Below are 22,380 nucleotides of genomic sequence, written 5' to 3'. Positions count from 1 at the left end.
CGAATAAGTTTATTTATCCATTGAGGTAATTTTTATAATATTTATGATTGTTCGTCTCTTTCATAATTTTTTATATCAACTGCAATTACTTTATAAATAAACCGTTTATGTGCTTATTTAAATTGATGGGATAAATAGACAAGAGTATAGCTCAACAAGTAAGGAAGGGCTAAGTTCGGGTGTAGCCGAACATTTTAAACTCTCGCACTTTAATTATTTAATTTTATTTATAATATATAGTACACAATTTGACCCACATATTCGTCATATATATTGTATAAAGTCCATTGAAAGTTGGAAACCATAATATTAGGTTAGAAGCACCTATCTTCACTAGTACTTACTTTATATATAGTAAAGTAAACGATTTAGATTGTTTTCAAAGTTCTGGTATAAAGGAAGTAGGCGTGGTTGTGAAGCGATTTTGCCTATTTTCACAACATATCATTGGGATGTAAGGAAACTATTACAAACCAAGTTTCATTGAAATCGGTCGAGTAGTTCCTGAGATATGGTTTTTGACCCATAAGTGGGCGACGCCACGCCCATTTTCCATTTTGTAAACAAATCTGAGTGCAGCTTTCATCTGCCATTTCTTATGTGAAATTTAGTGTTTCTGACGTTTTTCGCTAGGGAGTTAACCCACTTTTAGTAATATTCAACCTAACTTTTGTATGGGAGGTGGGCGTGGTTATGATCCGATTTCTTTCATTTTTGGACTGTATTAGGAAGTGGCTAAAAAAAACGACTGCAGAAAGTTTGGTTTATATAGCTCTATTAGTTTGCGAGATATGTACAAAAACTTGGTAGGGGGCGGGGCCACGCCCACTTCCCCAAAAAAATTACATCCAAATATGCCCCTCCATAGTGCGATCCTTCATACCAAATTTTATTTCCATAGCTTTATTTATGGCTTAGTTATGGCACTTTATGTGTTTTCGGTTTTCTCCATTTTGTGGGCGTGGCAGTGGCCCGATTTTGCTCATTTTCGAAAGCAACCTTCCTATGGTGCCAAGAAATAAGTGTGCCAAGTTTCATCAAGATATCTTAATTTTTACTCAAGACAGACATTCGGATTTGAACTCCACTCTTCACCCTGATCACTTTGGTATATATAACCCTATATCTAACTCGTTTAGTTTTGGGTGTTACAAACAACCGTTATGTGAACAAAACTATAATACTCTCTTTAACAACATTTGTTGCGAGAGTATAAAAATAGTAATTTTTTAGAAGTGTGGTTTTAAAAAAGAAATAACGCATATAATTTAATGTTATGGCCAAGAATTCGGCTTTATTAAAAAGATAAGTGGTTTACATTATTTTTGAATAATGATTTCGACCCCTTTTTGCATCACTTGGAGCCGTGTGCCTATTTGGTTTTGTTTTTTTTTACTTTTTAATGATAATAATATTGGAGGCATATTGCCTTCTACGCCTGCGTTCGATCTCCTGTTGGTTTTAATTATTTTTCAGCTTTAATGGGTCAAAGAGGACTTCGCTGATAAAACAATACCGTTAAATTATTTTCGGAATTAGGGTTAGAGGTTGAATATGGTGCTTTTCCGGTAATGCAAACTTCGCAGTGTGCTTAAGCAAAACTAGCATCTGCTTCAGATTTGAATAGTCGTGGTTGATAAACAAAAAAGCGCAAATTCTGCAGCGAAGGAGTAGTTGCAGAGAAAATTTGCAAGGTGAAATGCAATTAAGGGAGCTACTTTGTCAATAAAGTAATAATTTGTATATATTTTTATTATTCTTATTCAATACAAATTGAATTTTTTGTCAAATAAAATACCCGATTTTTATTTTCACTCATCTTTAAGTTCTGCAACAGCATCAGCTAAGCAAACTACGCAAAGTTGATAAATTGAGTCGAATAGAAACATAAAATAAAATACAAAAAAATGTTTCTTAGAGCCTTAAATAGGGGCTACAACCTATTTTTCAGCGCAATAAGTTCGTCGAAAAACAGGAGAATCAATATTGATTGCGGGGTCAATCGTATGTAAGTCGTCCAGAAGCCTTTATATAGTCCATAAGCACCCTCAATTCGTGTAATTTTTGAAGCACAATCCAACCAACCGTTATAAAATAAACCTCTACCCTTCGCATCGACACCCTGATTATAGAGGCGTGTTGCAATAACATCCGGCGGTGTAATGGTCACAGATACTATCAAGCCAGCTAAGAAACCACCACACACGGTATTCAGTGAGGGTTGCACAACCAAATTGTGTTCGCGTAGCAATGCCTTCATCTCGGCAAATGTCGCAATTTGTGCCCCCGAACCAATTGAAGCGCGTGGTATGGAGGCGAAGGAACCACGCCATAATCCGGCAATTCCATTCTTTGCATAAATCTTCCGCATGGCATTTAACATACCAACGTGGTGATGTTGATAGCCAACGGCCACTTTTGCTGGAGCTTCTGACTGCATTTGTGTCTTGATCTGTATATTGTAGTATGTAAATGGTATGTTTAAATAAAAAAGAAATCTTTGGGCGAACAAACCATGAAAAATGGACTTGAAAAGTAAGCTCCCACAGCACCGGCCGATATGGATAATAGCAGATTCTTGCCGAAGCTTTCTCCACCGCTTTTATTGCTGGTCCACTGATTTCGAACAGCTGTATGGTAAAAGCCTAGCCTGTAACCAATATTAAGTCAACAATGTTAACACTTTTGATGCCACTGTATTTAACCGCTACTCTTATATACCGTATTGAATTCAAAATAAACTGAAAGTTCATTGCCGGTACGAGCCCCTTTTGCAAACCAGTCCAACCTTCGTTCTTGACAATCGTCACGAGGGCATGCATCGTGTTTCTATAGCGGATGTCGTAGGTACCGGGCGCTGCTAATTCGCCCTGCAGCTGCATGCGTATCTTGACGACCTGTGAAATAGCTTGTCGCGTTAGAAAACGATTTTATATTTGAAAAACGTTGATCCTTTTCACCTCCAGTGGATTGGTAATACATATGGCGCACACAGAGGCAACACCGCCAGCCAAAAAATACGTGGGACTCATAATGTATATAAATGGTTTGGGTTTTCAATATAACTAGCCAGTTTTTAAACTCGCACAGCGACGAACTACAGTTTTTGTTTAGCGACAACTAAACACTGAATTGTCCAAGTTTAGTTTTCCTTACCAGAGTCAATTTCGGCTTTGTTCAATAATAGCTTCTGCCAATCTTATCTATCCAAGTCATAATATATGGCGCCAATAAACCGGGAGAGAAGTTACAATAAACTGAAGATCATTTAGTCGTAGAAGAAACTTAACATTTTATTCGAAATGGTGTATGAGTAACATTCTGCTCATAACATGAGTTCCTAGAGCTTTTATAGAGCGGATACACTGCCATTGGAAACCATGGAGTGAAGAAATCAAAAATTAAAAAAAAAAATTGTTGCCCTGTAGAAACTATTATACCTTATTTTTCCATCTTTTCTTCATTATATCTTTTCTTATTTTTCTTTCCACAAAGTTAAAGAGAGTAGCTCTTATAACACGATAAATTATCATATTTTTATGGCCCTTAAGTAGAAAAAGAAACACTGCATTCAAATTATTTTATATTTTTTCTTTTTAACTACAAACGAATATATAATTTTGTAAATTACCATCACATTACTTTCTAAATTATTTTATATTTTGCTTAATGGTCTATGCAAAACAATAATGTAGGCCACTCTAGGAAATATCGCTTCACAAATGAAGGCACGATTCAGATACAATTATATAGCCTCAGTGCTTTTAATTTGATTTTAACTATTATATTTTCTTAACATCTCTGTTATATATAATACAGTGGAACTTCTCTAACTCGAATCACCATAATCCACAAAACATCTTCGAGTTATAGAAAATTTCATTAAAACATAAATTTTTTTATAAAGCTGTAAAATATCGATTTATATACAGTTTTAGTTATTTACTTCGCATAAAATGTTATTTAAATACGTTAAAACATGTATTCTGTAATTTTGTTCGTTGCACTTTGCAATTGTTTGGCTCTTGACGTCTGTATCCCATGGCTTTGTTACATGATTTATGAAATCTATAAGTGTAATATCATATTTTTTATTCTCCTACATACGATATAGAGTGACTCTTTTCAAATCCAGCCTTGATAGTAAAATTTAAAATTTTTTATTATGCACTGGTCGAAAAGTTCGATTTATAGAAAGAAATTTGTATGAAATTTGACTTCTATTGCCAATTCAAAAGTTCGAGTTATGGAGATCTTCGAGTTGTAGAAGTTCGAATTATGGAAGTTCCACTGTTCTATTTCAATCAGAGCATTTAATGACCTCATTTTAGTATCTGTAATTTACTTTAAACATCTCGTATATGCTACGAATAAAAATAAATTTCGAGGGAAACTTTTAGGAATATTATTAACAGTTTAATGGCGCATTTCATACTTGTTTTTTAAAGCTAAGAGCTCATCGAAAAATAACAACAAAAGTGTTGAGTGCGGAGCAAATCGTAGGTAGCTCGCCCAGAAACCCTTATAGAGACCATATAAACCTTCGCTTCGCGCGATTTTGAAGAGACAATCCCACCAACCGTTATATAACAAGCCTTTCCCATGCACATCCACACCCTGATTATAGAGACGTGTCGATATAACGTCCGGCGGCGTGATGGCCAATGTCACCACACAACCAGCCAAAAAACCACCACACATTGAATTCAAAGTGGGTTGCACAACTAAATCGTATTCGCGTAGCAGTGCTTTCGATTTTCCAAATGTCGCGATTTGTGCGCCCGAACCAATTGCAGCTCGTGGTATGGAGGCGATTGAACCGCGCCACAATGCTGCAAGTCCACCTTTTATATATATATGCTGCAAGGCGTTAAACATGCCAGTATGATGATGCTGATATCCTACAGCCACCTTCTTGGGCGCTTGCGATTGCAGTTGTGTCTTTATCTGTCAACAAATTAACGGGATTACCGAGTGTATTAAGAGTAGAAGAGCAGCATACATATTAGTAGAGATTAGATAAGGTATCATAAGCTAGTATCTATAACATTAATTTTAAAAAGACGTTGTGAAATTCACTAAAATGAATTTGCATACATACCATTAAAAACGGACTAGAAAAATAGGCCCCCACGGCACCACCAGCAGCGCCCCAAAAGAGCCCCAATAGAAATGATTCACCACCATCCTTTGTGCGCGTCCACCGTTTGTTGACTGCAGCGTTGTACATTCCCAGTCTGTGAGTAAAATATATTTAAAATCGATGTTAATTCCCTTGAATATAGTGAGTCTTACCGTATTGAATTTATTGTAAACTGAAAATACATTGCTGGCACGAGCCCTTTTTGCAGTCCGGTCCAACCATCGTTTTTGATAACGGTCACAAAGGCATGTAAGATACCTCTATAGCGTACATCGTAGGTTCCACGCGCGGCTAGCTCACCCTGCAGTTGTATGCGCGTCTTAATCACCTGCCGGAAAGATAAGCCACTTAATTGATATGTATTTCAGAAATTGACATATTCTAGTTACCTCCAGTGGATTAGTGAAGCATATGGCGCCCACAGATGCCAAACCACCGATCATAAAATCAGCCATAATGTTTAAATAATAATGTTTAAATTTTTAACGCAGGCGAATAATTAGAGATTGCACATTAATAACTTAATTATCTACACTCGACTATGTCGGTCGAACTCTTAATATCTAACGGTTTATTACTGTAGAACATCAGCAATATGAGACAAAATTCTCTTGAGACTCCAGCACTCGGCAATGCGCATAGTTAAATAGCAAATAATTTACATATTCAAATAGTATATCGCAGCGGTCCTAAACTTTCCACAGCGCTGTTCAAACGTCAACAAAACACTAAACGTTTATGTTAAGTTTCTCCATTACGTAAACTAAGTTTCTGATTAACTATGTTTTTAGCAACTCTTATCTAACTACGTCATAGTTGATAGTTAGTGATAAAATCAGGAGTGCTGATTTGAGTGAGTTTTGAACATATGATTACAGTGGTGGCGCTATATATTATGTTAGCCATATGGAATGCACTAAGAATTGCGATTTTTTAAAGAAGGTGACATATTTAAAAAGTGGCTTTCAAATAGTATACTTTTGCTTAGAATCACAGAGATGTTTATACTTATATTGAGTTAATTAAGAAACTAAGCTTTACTAGTTAAGCATTTTGAAACTTAATTATATTTATATACAACTATTTAATAAGACCTTGAATTAACAATATAGTATTGTTTTTTTTATGAGTGACTTGAAAAAAGTATTTTTGAGATAAATTGGACGATATAATTAAACTATCATAAATCGATTAAAATAATTTATAAGCAGTTTCAAACCCAAAATAAAGTAGTTTAACTTCAAGGGCTTCATTAGAAATATTTGTTGTAATTTGTTGAGTTATTAATTAATTTTGTCACAACATTTAACTAAAGTTAAGACTATTTGCTACCAAATAAATAATGTTTAAGATAAATATATGTATATACACACACATAAATATATATTTACTATTTTCCATAATCGTTTTTATTTTTGTATTACATTATATACAAATACAGTTGTTTGTTATATCAAGCTAAAACAAGTAACAAGATGAGATAACAATTGGTATATTTAAGACAACAACAAGCTATTGCGAAATGTAGAAAAAATATTGCTTAATTTAATTTGCTTATCATTTACACTTTGAGTTTTAACTATAATATTTGTCTCGAATGGCCATTAATTCGTCGAAAAATAGCAGCACTAACGTCGAATGCGGTGCGATGCGCAAATAGTTTGGCCAAAATCCTTTGTATAAGCCAAGTAAACCCTCAGTGCGCACAACCTTTACTACACAATCCAGCCAACCATTATAGTATATACCTTTGCCACTGGCATCAACTCCCTGATTGTACAGGCGAGTGGTTAACACATCTGGCGGTGTTATAGCTAATGCCATAATAGTGCCGGCAATACCACCGGCGCAGAACGAATTCAATGTGGGTTGCGTTACCCAGCCATAGTCGCGTAGCATAGATTTCGTTGTGCCGAAGGTGGCAATTTGTGCACCGGACCCCAAAGCTGCACGTGGTACAGCAGCCATTGAACCACGCCATAAGCCGGTAATACCACCCTTCGCGTAGATTTCATGCAAAGCTTGGAAAGTCCCGGTGTGCTTGTGTTGGTAGCCAACTGCTATAGCTTTAGCTGCTTGCGATTGCAATTGCGTTTTTATCTGAAATAATCCGTACGATAGACATAAGTGAACATTTTGTCATAAATCATTTGCACGCGTAATTATTTTCTAAGTGGTGATATGTGAATGGATTTAATTCTTATCACACAACGAGTGATTTTTGTTGCTATGATCGTGAATTGCTTCAGACAACGCACATACAAATGTATGTACAAATTATGTATAAAATATGGTGATATTATTTGTTAATGAACTCAGCAAATAAATTTACGAATGAGTTGGTCAATTATAGAATTTTTACCATAAAAAATGGACTAGAAAAATATGTGCCCACGCAGCCACCTAACGCGCCCCAGAACAAACCCAATGGGAAGGAAACATCACCATTCTTCTTGTGCATCCATTTTTTATCCATAGCCGTGGTGTAGAAGCCTAATCTATGAAAAGAAATATATTTTTATACAAGGATGTTGTAGAAGTTTGTGTAATATATGCACGCACTTACCTAAATGAATTTAATATAAATTGGAAGTATAGCGCCGGCACTAATCCCTTTTGTAGACCACTTATTCCTTCATTACGCCCTACCACAATGAACGCACTTATTACTCCTTTATAAGGCTTCACATAGGTGCCACTTGCAGACAGCTCGCCTTGAAGTTGTATTCGCGTCTTTATCACCTATGCTCAAAGAAAATCACGTATTATATTTCCAATATGACATACAACTTACTAAATATCTTTTAATTCAAGTTTAGCAACCTCTAATGGATTTGTAAAGTATGTAGCACCAACGGAAGCGGCACCGCCGATTATAAAATCGGAAATATTCATTTTAACCATTTTACGACAAGGAAATGCTGATGAATTATCGAACACTTCCTCATAACAGTACAAAAATCACGGTATTTGGTTTTTTCGAACGGTGAAACATTTGTTAGTGCCAAAATTATTGACCCATCACAGCTACAGTACACTTATAAAATACATCTCACTTTACACTTATGAAATACAAAAACAACATTTCACTTCGACTGAGGTTGATCAGTGTGTTCCTTAATTACTAAAAATTTTCTTATCTTTTCAACTTCCAGCTGATTTTATACGCGGGCAAGTCGTCACTTCAATCAGCTGTTTGCATGTTTTCCTTGCCAAAAGAAGAATAGCGACATCTATGTAACGTTATTTGTCGAAATAAATTGGCTTACCCAAAGCAAAGAACGTATAATGAAAGAACGTATAATAATTTTGTTCTTTGGTCAAAGAACGTATAATAATAAGAAGGTGCAAATGTTAAGCTGAAACTACATAGCTCGCGTATGCGAATGCGAATGCGAAAGCGTAAAAGTGCTCTTGACTGCGTATATTTCGAGCAGCTCCATAAAAGCGCTTTTGAATGCGTCCACAAGGTGATACACAGACTCAATTTTTATTTTCGAGTTTGAAAACGAACTAAATAACATGGACAAGGATTTTCAATTTTTAGTGATTTTTATTAGCAGTGTTCATAGAATACCTTGTATTAAGCAACGGAAGGAAAATTTAAACTGCCTGCCTTGTTTATTAAAACTTTATCACACCTTATCTTTAAAAATAACTTTAATAATAACTAATTAATAAATATTATATTTCACAAAATACTTATATTGTATCGAAGAAAAAGAGCTTAAACAATTAAAACATATAAGATTGTAAGTAACATAATGTCGGTTGCTATTCTTAAGAATGTGAAGGTTGCTGTGTTAGCGCATGAGAGCGACATCTGTCAAATATTAAAATACACGCGTTCTTATGAGCACAGATTTTTTGGCAACAGCACGACTTCACCACAAAAGGGTTGAAGTCTTCGCTGTCGCCAAATTAGAAATGTTTCTAATTTTGCCGACGACAATGGCCGCTGTAGAGCTGCCATAACATGTGAAATGTAAAATTATTCAAAGTTCTCACAAGTATGACGTTATTTTGCCAGCAGAAACGTAAAATAGCTTTGATATATCATTTATAATAACAATCGATTATTTAAAACAAATAAATTGCCAATTTTTACATTTTTTGCGTAAATAATTTCACTTTAAACTAAATATGTAAATTTTATTGAAGTGATAGATGTTAGTACGACAACAATGAAATTGCTTTTTGATATGTCGCTGCCGTCTTCAAAATGTTCAAGACGCTGGCTTCAAAGCGACATTTGTGATCAGCCGTCGCTACGTCGTGTCGTGTCATCGTCTTTGTGTTCAGCACTTGAAAGTTGAAAATTTTCAACTTCTGTGCGCCTTCGAATTCGAGTTCGAAATTCGGAGCGTTGGTTGCGAAAACATGCGAAAGCTATGTAGCTCATCTCATAAGAACATGTGTATTCAACTCAACTGTCAAGTGCTGAACACAAAGACGGCGACACGACACGACACGACGTAGCGACGGCTGACCACAAATGTCGCTTTGAAGCCAGCGTCTTGAACATTTTCAAGACGGCAGCGACATATCAAACAGCAATTTCATTGTTGCCGTACTAACATCTTTCACTTCAATAAAATTTACATATTTAGTTTAAAGTGAAATTATTTACGTAAAAAATTGGAGATTTATTTGTTTTAAGTAATAGATTGTTGTTATAAATGATATATCAAAGCAATTTTACGTTTTTACTGGCAAAATAACGTCATACTTGTGAAAACTTTGAATAATTTTACATTTTGCATGTTAGTGGCAGCTCTACAGCGGCCATTGTCGTCGGCAAAATTAGGAACATTTCTAATTTGGCGACAACGACAACTACAAGCCTGTTGTCGCGTAGTCGTGCTGTTGTCAAAAAAGCTGGCCCCATAAGAACGCGTGTATTTTAAAGCTCCAGTTACCCATGCTTGACTTGACTCAGCTTCGAAAAATTTGGCTTGGAAAACTTAGTTGCAGTTATACTTCACACAACTTCAACTTTATGTTATTATTGTAACGAGAATGGCACAAGAACAAACTAGAATTGACAATTGAATCCAGATCTATCTAGACATCGATATTCGTAGTTGCCAGAATGTTTGAGTGACGATAACATGTTAGCAATCGACTATATAAGCGCTGCCGGGCTGGCAGCAACACACAGTTCTGATAAGAGAGTTGTCGAGTGAGGACAATTCTATGGAGAGAGTTGTCGACCAAAGTGTAAACAAGTTATAAGTTAGAGTTGTAAATTAGAGTATTGAGTAATAAAGTGTTAAGTTTTAAGGAATTGGAAATAAAGATTAGTGTATAGCCATTAAAGTGTGACTTTTATTTGACAATCCAGTGATCGAACTCAGGGTAGAGTTTTAGAGTAAACGACAGATTTTGGAAATCCGTTACATTATTATAGTTTCTGGGTAGAGTTGCCAGATGTTCAGATTTAGCTTTAAAACTAAGTTTTTTTAAATTAAAATATCACCAAGATTGAAGATTTTAAAACTAGTATACAAAAAAAAACTTCACTATTAGGAAATCTGTGAACACGTTAAGATTTTCTGTTTGAAAGAAAATTCTTTAATAAATACATATATGAATATAGCTTTGAGCAGAATAGCACAAAAGAAACGTGCACGCGTAGTTCAGTTTTTCGATATTTAGAATTGTTAGAAGATGTAATAAATCGGAGCCAGCCAAGCGTATAAATGATAGGTGAATAAATAATTTATTCAAATTGTATTTGAACATTTACAATAAATTTTTCATTACATAAATTCGCAAAATATTTTTTTCTGAGCAGATCACCACAAATTCTTGGAGAGATTCGCAATAGTTATGTTTCTGTTGCAAAAATTATCCTCATATCGAACCTATTTGATTTGATTTGTTTATTGCACTTAAAGTTAAACAAGTATTTGCGTTATAAATAAAATAAAAGATTTTTTTATTAAACACATTAAAAAATATATGTTGTGAAAAAGGTATTTTCCTCTGAATTATCTAATTTTTTCTTTATTTGAAGATTTATAAATATTAAAGATTAGAATTTTAACATATTTAATTTTAAACGAAAACATTCAGGCAACACTGGAATAGTGTCATAATGAGAATGAAAAGAGAAGCAGTGAGAGAGGGAGAGCAGTACAAATGTCAACGTAACTTAGTGTTCTAAATTCAACAGACTTTCAAGTCAAGTCACGCGTTCGGTAATCAAATACATGCAAGGCCCATTAAACGGATCTTTTATGTGACAGTTCTCAAGTCTCTCTAGGTCAAGTCAAGCATCGGTAACTGGAGCTTAATATTCGACAGATATCGTTCGTCGCTTGTCGTCTTCTATGTGTAGGGAACCAACCAAGTGTTTACCACAATATAAAGGAAGTGAGAACAGAGATTGCTTGCGCAGCTGATCTTGCACATTCGCATGAGGGAATTTTAGAAAAATGTATAACAAAAACCAATTAACTTGTGGGACGAATATAAAAATAATCAAAGTAATTCTGATTAATTTTAAAGTAAAATAAAATAAAAAAACATAAAAAATAAAAAGAAAATTGTAGAATTTCGGGTGGGATTTGAACTTTGGCAAAATATCTCAAGTTGCAACATAAACTTGCCCTATACAAACAGGACCACTGATTACTTAATTTTCCGGTTGTCTATGGCAATCCAAATTCATATACAGCCCGACTTTACTCCACGCACATAAGTATGTACATATGTAAAAACAAATATATATATATAAGGAAAGGCTAAGTTCGGGTGCAACCGAACATTTTATACTCTCGCAATTTATAAATGAAATTTTGTTAAGATAATACAATTTGACCCATATAATCATCATACATAGTATATAAGGTTTAAGTTAATTCCTGAATTGAAAATTGAGTTGTATGGGAAGTAGGCGTGGTTGTGAACCGATTTCGACCATATTCCGCCCGTTTCATCAGGGTATTAAGAAAATATTATGTACCGAATTTCATTAAAATCGGTCGAGTAGTTTCTGAGCTATGGTTTTTGACCTATAAGTTGGCCATTTTCCATTTTTTTAAAACATCTGAGTGTAGCTTCTACTGCCATATCTTCTGTAAAATTTAATGATTCTGGCCTTTTCCGTTACTGAGTTAACGCACCTATAGAAATTTTCAACATAACCTTTGTATGCGTGGTGGGCGTGGTTATTATCCGATTTCCACTCTTTTCACGGTGTGTGGTGTAGCACGTAAGGGAAACGACTCCAGAAAGTTGTATTTATATAGCTTTATTGGTTTGCGAGATATATACAAAAAACCTATTTTGTGGCGTGGTAACGCCCACTTCCCCAAAAAAAATTACATCCAAATATGTCCCTTAGTAGGGCGATCCTTTGTACCAAATATTACTATTATAACATTATTTATGGCTTAGTTATGACACTTTATGTGTTTTCGGTTTTCGCCATTTTGTAGGCGTGGCTATGGTCCGATTTTGGCCATCTTCGAAAGCAACCCTCTCACGGTAAGTTATTTAAATTAGAAATAAATATTAGTGTAAATTATGACTTTTATTTGACAATTCAGTGATTGAACTCAGAGTACAGTTCAGTGTTAACGATTTATTTTGGAAATCCGTTACAATTGGTGTCAGAAGTGGGATTGACAAATAAAACAACAAAGGTGATAATGACCAAATTCAGTGAATTAAAGATACCACAACTTAAAAAGGAGTTGGAACAACGAGACTTAGCAGCGAATGGGTTGAAAGCTGTTTTACAAGCCGGGTTGCGAGAGTCCATGGAAGAAGAAAACATCAACGTTGATGAATATGTTTTCGAATCGGTGTTAGAGGATGGATAGAAGAAAAGGAAGAGTCTCCATGTTCCTCGGGTATATTGAATATGAACATGTTTTTGTCTGCAATGTCTAAAATATCAGCTCAAATGTTGCAGATGTCGTCGCAGATGTCATCACAGTTTGAAGCGAACGACGCGCGTTGATCAACACGAGTGAAAGAACATGAAGCATGTATGGCAAGTGTCCTTACAAATAAAAGAGCTGTCAGCACAAATGTTTGTACTGTTGAAAGAACATGACGCCCGTATATCCTCAAGTGATCTCACAAGTAACAGAAGTGTCAACAAAGATTTCAGAAGAGCAAGACAAGATTAAGGCTGATGTGGAAAAACTGAAAGATCGGTTCCGTGACCTACAATTAAATCGACCAATCGTGTCAACAGGATCAGTCAAAGTTAAAACTCCATCATTCGACGGCACAACTCCGTTCCAGATTTTCCAGCTCCAATTTGAAAAGACGGCAGTTACAAATAATTGGAACGCTAAAGACAAAGTTGCTGCCTTATTCGTGGCTTTAAAAGGGGTTGCTGTGGAAATTCTACAAACAATACCCAATTGCGAGTCAAGCAGCTACGAAGCGTTGATGGGAGCTGTAGAAAGGCGGTATGGGAGTGAGAACAGGAGACAAAATTTTCCAAATAGAACAGCAAAATCGTAAGCAGAAAACTAGTGAGTCTTTGCAAGAATTTGCTACGGAGGTTGAAATTCTAGCTCACTTGGCTAATGCGTATAAGTCGGCAGAGTACATAGGGAATATAAAAATTCAGAGTTTCGTTGATGGTATACGAGACGATAATATGCGCTATGCTGTACTAGCATGTCCAAAATTGGATTTGCAGAAACGGTGTCCTTTGCTCTAACGCACGAAACGCAAGTGAAAGCCCTATAATCTCTGCCTCTCAACTAAATAGAAATACAAACAAGTAAGGAAAGGCTAAGTTCGGGTGTAACCGAACATTTTATACTCTCGCAAATATTGAAGAAATTTTATTAAGATAACGCACAAATTTACCCATTAATTCGGCATAAAGTTTAATAGAATAACGAAAATCGTCATATATAGATATAAGGGCTGAGGTAATTCCTGAAACGATTTCATTCAATTTCACCAGCAAGGTACATTATATCCAATACTATACGCTCACTTAATTTTGCTAAGATATATCACATATTAATCAATACATATATGCGGAATAAAGCCCAACGAATTTTTGAAAAACCTATAATTAGGTATATGGGAGCTAGGGGATGATATTTTTGAAAAACCTATAATTATGTATATGGGAGCTAGGAGATGTTGTGACCCGATTTTAATAATTTTTGGAACAGAGACACACTATTGGAAGAAAACAATTTCCTCTGAATTACATTAAATTATATGAGAGATTTACCCATATTTTCTGTTAAAATTTAACCTTAGGCCCCGAGTTCAACATGTTCGATATCTGGGGCCTTGAAAAGTTATAGTCCGTTTTCGACAATTTTTTCACAAGTGATGCCACAGATCATATACAGTATTTGTGTAAAGTTTTATTTCACTATCTTCGTTGGTTCCTAATGTATATTTTATAAAGTGAATGATTCAGATGGAATTCAAAATTGAGTTATAAGGAAAGTAGTCGTGGTTGTGAACTGATTTCGCTCATTGAAATCTGTCCAGTAGTTCCTGAGATATGGTTTTTGACCCATAAGTGGGCGTTGCCACGCCCATTTTTTCATTTTGTAAAAAATCTGAGTGAAGCTTCCTTTTGCTATTTCTTCTGTAAAATTTAGTGTATCTGACGTTTTTCGACGTCGAGTTAAGCCACTTTTAGTATTTTTCAACCTAACATTTGTATGGGAGGTGGGCGTGGTTATTATCCGATTTCAACCTTTTTCATGGTCTGTGGTGGGGCACGTAGGAGAACCGACTACAGAAAGTTTGGTTTATATAGCTTTATTGGTTTGCGAGTTATATACAAAAAACCTATTTGGGGTGGGGTCAAGCCCACTTTTCAAAAGCAATTACATCCAAATGTGTCCCTCTCTAATGTGATCCTATGTTCCAAATTTTATTTTCATAACTTTATTTATGGCTTAGTTATGACACTGTAAAGGTTTTCGGTTTCCGCCATTTTGTGGGCGTGGCAGTGGACCGATTTTCCCCATCTTCGAAAGCAACCCAGCAACCCTTGCCCATCTTGGCAGCAAGGGTGCCAAGGAGTATGTGTTCCAAGTTTCATTAAGGTATCTTAATTTTTATTCAAGTTATCGCTTGCACGGACAGACGGACGGACAGACATCCGGATTTCAAATCCACTCGTCATCCTGATCATTTATATATACATAACCCCATATCTAGCTCTTTTATTTCTTGGTGACACAAACAACCGTTATGTGAACAAAACTATTATACTCTGTGCAACATGTTGCGAGAGTATAACAACGTTACCGTTAGTGTATGTGTGGACGGTAGGAAGCGCATACTCACTGTGAATACTGGCGAAACACATTCCATAATTCGATCGGATCTGGTCAACAAGGAAGTAAAACCACTAGCTGGGGCAAAGTTACGCACTGCAACTGGAGATGACATTCAAGTTCTCGGGGAAGTAATAGGAAAGATAGCCGTGTTACATAATTTTATAGTGGCAGATATCGTCGACTAAGTCACAATTGGAGTACACTTTCTAGCTAGTAAAGGAATCAAATTAGACATGTAAAACATAATTATGACTTATACCAATATGGAAGTGCCTCTTATGTTTGGTTATGATAACAAATGCAACGTTAGACAAGTGTTAATAACAGAAAATCAGATTACAATAAAATCAGAAACACTTATTTTGGCAGAAATAGATGGAGACTATGGGACAAACACGTTGTGGGTTGTGGAAGGGGCAACAGAATCTACATCAAATTTACTTGTAAGAAGAACCCTGGCTATGATGCGACAAGACAAAAGAGTCACCAATCTCACTCTCCAAAGGAGCTATATTAAGGCAGTGTCAGGAAATTGAAGCTGTGATAAATTGCGAAACACATCTTGAGGAAAATTCCTGTAAAAACGATAATTCAAAAGAGATTAACGCATGGACCGAGGAACTAGAGATAGACCATAAAAAGATGGCTAAACAACTTCTTCTCAAATCGGGTAGAACGAAAATTGCGAATCATTTCATTAACACCGGAGATGCAAGCCCAATCCTCCAGGCTTCTCGCAGCGTTCCTTTAGCCAAACGTGAAGTTGTAAGTCAAACTATACGTGAAATGAGCGATAGCGGCATAATTGAACCATCATCGAGTCCATGGAGTTCACCTGTAGTACTAGTGAAGAAGAAAGATGGCAACATGAGGTTCTGTGTAGACTACAGGAAGTGGAATGATGTAACGTTACCTAGAATCGATGACACTCTGGTTTCGTTATCAGGCAAGAATTTATTTTCAACACTCGATTTGAAAAGTGGTTATTGGCAAGTGGAAGTAAACGAAGAAGACAAAAGACGGCTTTTAGCGTTGGAGATAGTCTATGGCAATTTACTGTAATGCCCTTTGGAAAAGAATTGGCCCAGACCTAAAAATTTTCATGAATTGCGAAGTTTCCTTGGACTGTGTACCTATTATCGACGATTAGTTCCAAATTTCGCCAGCGTAGCTAGTAGCCTCCATGAACTCACGAGAAAAACAAAGCCTTTGAGTGGAATGAAGAACAGGAATTGCCCTTTTAAACTCTGAAGGAGAGATTATGTACTGCGCCAATGTTATCATATCCAGTTCCATGCTCCACGTTTGTCTTGGTCACGGATGCTAGTAGCTATGTAATAGGAGGCGTTTTATCACAAGAAATTGACGGCAATGAGAAAGTGGTCGCGTGTTATAGCCAGACGATAAGCAAGCCAGAGAAGAATTATTGCGTAACCCGAAGAGAATTATTTGCATTGGTGAAATGCATCAAATATTTTCATAAGTACCTTTATGGCCAGCGATTTCAAGTACGGACAGATCATGCAGCATTAAAATGACATCTGCAATTCAAGAATCCAGAAGGACAATTTGCACGATGGATTGAGAGACTCCAAAGTTATGGCTTCTCTATAGAACATCGCAAAGGTAATAGTCATGGGAATGTGGACGCGATGTCCCGTCGTCCTTGTAATTTGGAATGTAGACATTGTTCAAGAGCTGAGGCCAAAGAAGACATTATAGATGGTCCGATTAATGACAATAACTTCGACAGAAGGTTGATCTAAAGAAAGTGGTAGACAAGAATCAAGAGGATTGGGATACCCATATAGACTTGTTCCTGATGGTTAATCGATCTGCTGTACATGAAACAACGGGCCAGACGTCAGCAAAGGTAATCTTCGGCAATCATCTTTGGTTACTGAATGATTTAAAGTTTAGGATTAATGCCAATGGAGAAAGGAATGCTAAGACGATATCAAAGGAAAAAATGTAAACGTATGGTTGGGGAAGTATGTCTAATCGGCACGATTAAACTTTAGTGGAGGGCAGTGTAACGAAAATGATACCAGAACAAACTAGATCAACAATCGAAATCGATAACTTGCCAGATTTATCCAGACATCGATATTCGTAGTTGCCAGAACGTTCGAGTGGCGATATATTACTAACAATCGGCTATATATTAGTTGCCGGACTGGAAGCAAGTCACTGTTCTAATAAGAGAGTTGTCAAGTAAAGGACAATTCTAAAGAGAGAGTTGTCGATTATAGTGTAATTGAGTTATAAGTCAGAGTTGTAAAGTAGAGTAATGAGTAAATAAATGTTAAGTTGACCAACAAAGCCGTAGGCATTCTCTGAATGCCTACTTTAGTTTTGTCGAGCCTGCAAAACCTACCAACAAAAAAGGCAACGGTGAGAAGGATGACCCATCACAGCGAACAACTGAGCCTAAGCAGAGCTTACAAACAGCAAAGTCAGCAGAGAACGGCAGTCAACAAGGGCCAGCAACAAACAAGAATACACCAACAAATTCGCAGGTACCAGCAAATGAGCAGACAGCCAATAAAAACATAGCGCAAGGTGAGAATGTACCAATAAAACAAGGTTTATCTGCGCAGATTGGCATTGACCGCTACATCAATGTAAAAAGAAAGTTAAGTCCTTCAAAGTTAGCAGTCAATGCTAAAAAATTTCAAGGCGACAAGCCAATCAAAAACAAACCTGAGGTATTAAATGGCAACAGATTTGCCTTATTAAGCAAAGGTTCGGACGAAGATGCGAAGGGTACCACCACAGTCGCGAATGCTAAACCACCGCCAATATATTTGCGGGAGCGTAGCTCAAATGCACTTGTTGCTAAATTGAGTGAAATTGTAGGTACTAATAATTTTCATATAGTGCCTTTGAAAAAAGGCAATATGGATGAAACTAAAATACAGTCGTACACTGAGAAAAGTTTCATGGACATAGTTAAATATTTGTCAAACAAAAATAAGAACTATTATTCTTATCAATTGAAGAGTTCTAAAGGCCTAGTCATTGTAATTAAAGGTATAGAGTCTTCCGTAGATTCTAGCGAAGTCAAAGAAGCTCTTGAGGAATGTGGCTTTGAAATTAAAACTGTTGTAAATATCTTCAACAGAAACAAAGTACCACAACCCATGTTTAGAATTGAACTGATGCCGAATTCTAACCAGCTTAGAAAGAACGAAGTGCATCCAATATACAATTTAAAATATTTGCTGCATCGCAGAGTAACCGTAGAAGAACCACACAAAAGAAATGGTCCGGTAGAATGCACCAATTGCCAAGAATATGAGCATACCAAATCCTATTGCACTCTACGCAGTGTTTGTGTGGTATGCGGAGATTTACATTCCACCTCCAAATGCACCATTAAGAAAGGAAATTTAAATAAAAAATGCAGCAATTGTGGAGGAAATCACACTGCCAACTACAGGGTTGTCCTATTTATAAAGATTTAAAATTGAAGCTGTCACAGGGAATTCAAGCACGTCGTAACCAAATGTTACATACTCCCCGTAATGACATTATAGATATCACAGACCATATTCCAAAACCTAGTAATATTAAAAATAATAGTGAACAAGGGAGCTATGCCAATGTTGTAAAAGGTAACATTGTACAAATGCAACCACCGCAAAATCCGACAAATGGTGGTATTGAAACCATGATTATTAATCTTACGCAATTTATGTCTACTATGCAAAATATGATACAAGATTTAATTAAATCGCAAAACCAAATGCTGCAAACTTTATTAAGTAAAAAATGAGCGTACTAAATATATTTATATGGAATGCTAATGGTGTTAACCAACATAAACTAGAGATTATTAGATTTCTGTCTGAAAAAAATATAGATGTAATGCTAATATCAGAAACTCATCTGACAAACAAAAATAACTTCAATATACCCGGATTTAGACACTATGTTACAAATCACCCGGATGGAAAAGCGCACGGTGGAACGGCAGTATTGGTTAGAAATCGGCTTAACCACTATGCTCTAGAATATCATGCTACAGCCCAGTTACAAGCTACAACAATATCATTAAAAAATCGGGGTTGTGATTTAAATCTAACTGCTATATACTGTCCACCTCGTTTTAAAATTAAAGATGGTGAATTTAAAAACTTTTTTTGGAACGCTAGGTCATAGATTCCTAGCAGGTGGAGATTACAATGCAAAACACATGTACTGTTGCTCACGTCTAATTAACCCTAAAGGAAGACAGCTATACAACACAATTATGAATAAGCACAATAATCTTGATATAATATCTCCTGGCAAGCCGACATATTGGCCCAGTGATCGTAACAAAATACCAGATCTAATTGATTTCGCAGTAATCAAAAATATAGATAGATCGCTTGTGACAGCTGATACATGTACAGACTTATCTTCTGATCATTCACCTGTACTAATAAAGTTATGTGAACAACCCATATTCGTTGATCCAAAAGTGGGTCTAACATCTAATAAAACGAACTGGTTGAAATATAAGAAATACGTGAGTAGCCACATTAATAGTGAGTACAAAATAAATACAGGAAGGGACATTGACGAAAGCATAAGAGAACTCAATGATATAATAACTAACGCAGCTGTCTTAGCAACACCAAACAGAAACTATAAGCCACTTGGTCGACAAACCACTAATAGAGAAATAGAAAAGCTTGTAAATGAAAAAAGACGTGCTAGACGAGAATGGCAGATAAATCGCTCCCCTTCCACTCAGCTTCAATTGAAATCTGCCGTAAGAAAATTAAAGAAAGCGCTTAAACGCGAGGAAGAATTCAACAACGAAATGTATATAAAGAAGCTATGTCCAAACTCAAGAAAGCAAAATTCCCTGTGGAAAGCTCAAAAGTCCATGAAGCCTCCAGACGACTCCAACATGCCTATACGAGACTTGGGTGGAAATTGGGCTCGAAGTGACGAGGAAAAGGCTAATTGTTTTGCAAATCACCTGGAAAAGGTATTTCAACCTAATTGCCCAAAGAACAACTTTAAGTTGTCAATCTTACCTAACACAGCAAATGAGTCGCTCGAGTCTTTTAAGACTTCACCTTCTGAAATTAATTGCATCATAAAAGAACTAAATCAAAAAAAGTCGCCAGGACATGATAATATCACCCCAAAAATGCTAATAGAGTTACCAAATATTGCTGTAGAGGTGCTCTCTTTGCTCTTTAATGCGATTTTGAGTTTTGGATACTATCCGATTTCATGGAAAAAGTCGCAAATTATCCTGATAGATAAACCTGGGAAAGACCTGACACAGCCGTTTTCATACAGACCAATCAGTCTTCTACCCTGTATTTCTAAAATATTGGTATTTATAAGGTGTTACTATCAAAGATGTCTCCTTTCCTCCACGTAAATAATGTAATACCAGCCCATCAATTCGGGTTTCGTGCAAAACATAGCACGATAGAGCAAGTAAATAGAATAACTAACGAAATAAGAAAAGCATTTGAGCACAGAGAGTACTGTTCAGCTATATTTCTAGATGTTGCTCAGGCATTTGATAAGGTGTGGCATGAAGGGCTTTTATATAAGATTAAAAACATTCTACCTTTAGAATTGTATAAAATATTGGAGTCTTATTTAAATAATAGACAATTTATGGTTAAAGTAGGAGACTTTATATCTGATGAACGACAAATAAGGGCTGGTGTACCACAAGGCAGTGTTTTAGGGCCAACTCTGTACATCATATATACTGCTGATCTTCCACCTGCTAATAATGTTTTGACATCAACTTTCGCAGATGACACAGCTTTAGTGAGCCGTAACAAATGCCACATTATAGCATCAAGAATATTAGCGGAGCACTTAAGATCTGTCGAAGAATGGCTAGCCAACTGGCGTATAAATGTGAATGAACAAAAGTGTAAGCACGTTACATTTTCTCTAAGACCAAAAATGTGTCCGGCAGTAAAAATGAACAATATTTTGGTGCCCCAAGCGAATGAAGTTACCTATCTTGGTATTCACCTAGATAGAAGGCTTACGTGGAGAAAACATATATCTAGTAAAATAACTAGCATGAAGATAAGAGCTGCAAATTTAAATTGGCTTATAAATAAAAACTCTAAACTTAGCCTAGTCAACAAAGTACTTTTATACAATGTGGTCATAAAGCCGATTTGGATGTACGGCATTCAACTGTAGGGTACGACCTGTGCAACTAATATCGATATAATACAAAGGTTCCAATCGAAAATGCTTAGAACAACCACGTGCTCACCATGGTACATGGGCAATGATAATATCGATAAAGATCTTGGTATCCCTATAGTAAAGAAAGAAGTAGAGGACAGCAGATTGAAATATATGTATATCTAAACTCCGTGATCACCCAAACACATTGGCTAATGCTTTAGTACAATCCTGTTATCAATCACGTCTAAAAAGAAGAGATATGCCTGCATACTAAGGAGCAACGTTTCACCAAAACAACTCAATCACCTGGTTGAGCTTGTCTAGTTTTAATTAGATTTAAGATTTTATAACTTATTGTTAGGCTTTAAAGAGCAGATTCGGTAAATAAATGTATATTGAAAAAAAAGTTATTTAAATTAGAAACAAAGATTAGTGTATAGCCATTAAATTGTGACTTTTATTTGACAATCCAGTGTTCGAACTCAGGGTAGAGTTTCAGCGTTAACGATTGATTTTGGAAATCCGTTACAATATGTAAAATTAAAGAAAAACAACGATGGCGTAAAATGTGGTCACTTAAGCGGGAAAGACACTCGTGTGTCACTCTACCTTCGCGCAAAATCTCCGTTACTTTTTCGAGATAACACCATCTACAGAGGCGCTTTGATGGAGGGTCTATCAACCCTTTCGAGACCGACTTTTTTCCTGTGGTTTTAAAATTTTTTCTCCATTGGGACCATAAAAGCATGCCAAAAAGATATTACAAACAAA

The 22,380-nt window shown here is 36.0% G+C and overlaps 3 protein-coding genes across 3 annotated transcripts; all 3 read right to left on the bottom strand.

The window, feature by feature from the left end:
- Positions 1–1,267: 1,267 nt before the first annotated feature.
- Positions 1,268–3,148, bottom strand: LOC105218027 (solute carrier family 25 member 35). Its single transcript, XM_011193354.3, has 4 exons — positions 2,961–3,148; positions 2,722–2,897; positions 2,515–2,650; positions 1,268–2,452 (listed from the first exon to the last, which is right to left on the bottom strand). Exons 1-4 carry the CDS (start codon positions 3,030–3,032, stop codon positions 1,934–1,936), a joined length of 903 nt encoding a protein of 300 aa, XP_011191656.1. The 5' UTR covers positions 3,033–3,148; the 3' UTR covers positions 1,268–1,933.
- A 291-nt stretch (positions 3,149–3,439) lies between these two features.
- On the bottom strand, positions 3,440–5,878 carry LOC105218024 (solute carrier family 25 member 35). The gene is made up of 4 exons (XM_011193352.3): positions 5,533–5,878; positions 5,296–5,471; positions 5,102–5,237; positions 3,440–4,947 (listed from the first exon to the last, which is right to left on the bottom strand). Exons 1-4 carry the CDS (start codon positions 5,596–5,598, stop codon positions 4,417–4,419), a joined length of 909 nt encoding a protein of 302 aa, XP_011191654.1. The 5' UTR covers positions 5,599–5,878; the 3' UTR covers positions 3,440–4,416.
- A 647-nt stretch (positions 5,879–6,525) lies between these two features.
- Positions 6,526–8,266, bottom strand: LOC105218023 (solute carrier family 25 member 35). Its single transcript, XM_011193351.3, has 4 exons — positions 7,967–8,266; positions 7,710–7,885; positions 7,506–7,641; positions 6,526–7,243 (listed from the first exon to the last, which is right to left on the bottom strand). The coding sequence occupies exons 1-4, from the start codon at positions 8,045–8,047 to the stop codon at positions 6,719–6,721; spliced, it is 918 nt and encodes a 305-aa protein (XP_011191653.1). The 5' UTR covers positions 8,048–8,266; the 3' UTR covers positions 6,526–6,718.
- Between the last annotated feature and the right edge of the window lie 14,114 nt (positions 8,267–22,380).

The sequence above is a fragment of the Zeugodacus cucurbitae genome, chromosome 6, assembly GCF_028554725.1.
Source record: "Zeugodacus cucurbitae isolate PBARC_wt_2022May chromosome 6, idZeuCucr1.2, whole genome shotgun sequence".
Lineage (NCBI taxonomy): Eukaryota > Metazoa > Arthropoda > Insecta > Diptera > Tephritidae > Zeugodacus > Zeugodacus cucurbitae.
Note: the sequence above shows the minus strand (reverse complement) of the source record. Positions and strands in the feature narration are given on the sequence as shown.

Bases quoted from the DNA above. Each gene is read 5' to 3' on its own strand.
- LOC105218023 (XM_011193351.3), bottom strand. From the start codon at position 8,047: ATGGTTAAAATGAATATTTCCGATTTTATAATCGGCGGTGCCGCTTCC. The intron at 7,642-7,709 runs GTAAGTGCGTGC...TTCTTTTCATAG, and splicing joins TTTATATTAAATTCATTTAG to ATTAGGCTTCTACACCACGG. The intron at 7,244-7,505 runs GTAAAAATTCTA...GGATTATTTCAG, and splicing joins TTTCTAGTCCATTTTTTATG to ATAAAAACGCAATTGCAATC.
- LOC105218024 (XM_011193352.3), bottom strand. From the start codon at position 5,598: ATGGCTGATTTTATGATCGGTGGTTTGGCATCTGTGGGCGCCATATGC. The intron at 5,238-5,295 runs GTAAGACTCACT...TTTTACTCACAG, and splicing joins TTTACAATAAATTCAATACG to ACTGGGAATGTACAACGCTG. The intron at 4,948-5,101 runs GTATGTATGCAA...ATTTGTTGACAG, and splicing joins TTTCTAGTCCGTTTTTAATG to ATAAAGACACAACTGCAATC.
- LOC105218027 (XM_011193354.3), bottom strand. From the start codon at position 3,032: ATGAGTCCCACGTATTTTTTGGCTGGCGGTGTTGCCTCTGTGTGCGCC. The intron at 2,898-2,960 runs GTGAAAAGGATC...GCTATTTCACAG, and splicing joins GTATTACCAATCCACTGGAG to GTCGTCAAGATACGCATGCA. The intron at 2,651-2,721 runs GTATATAAGAGT...TATTGGTTACAG, and splicing joins TTTATTTTGAATTCAATACG to GCTAGGCTTTTACCATACAG.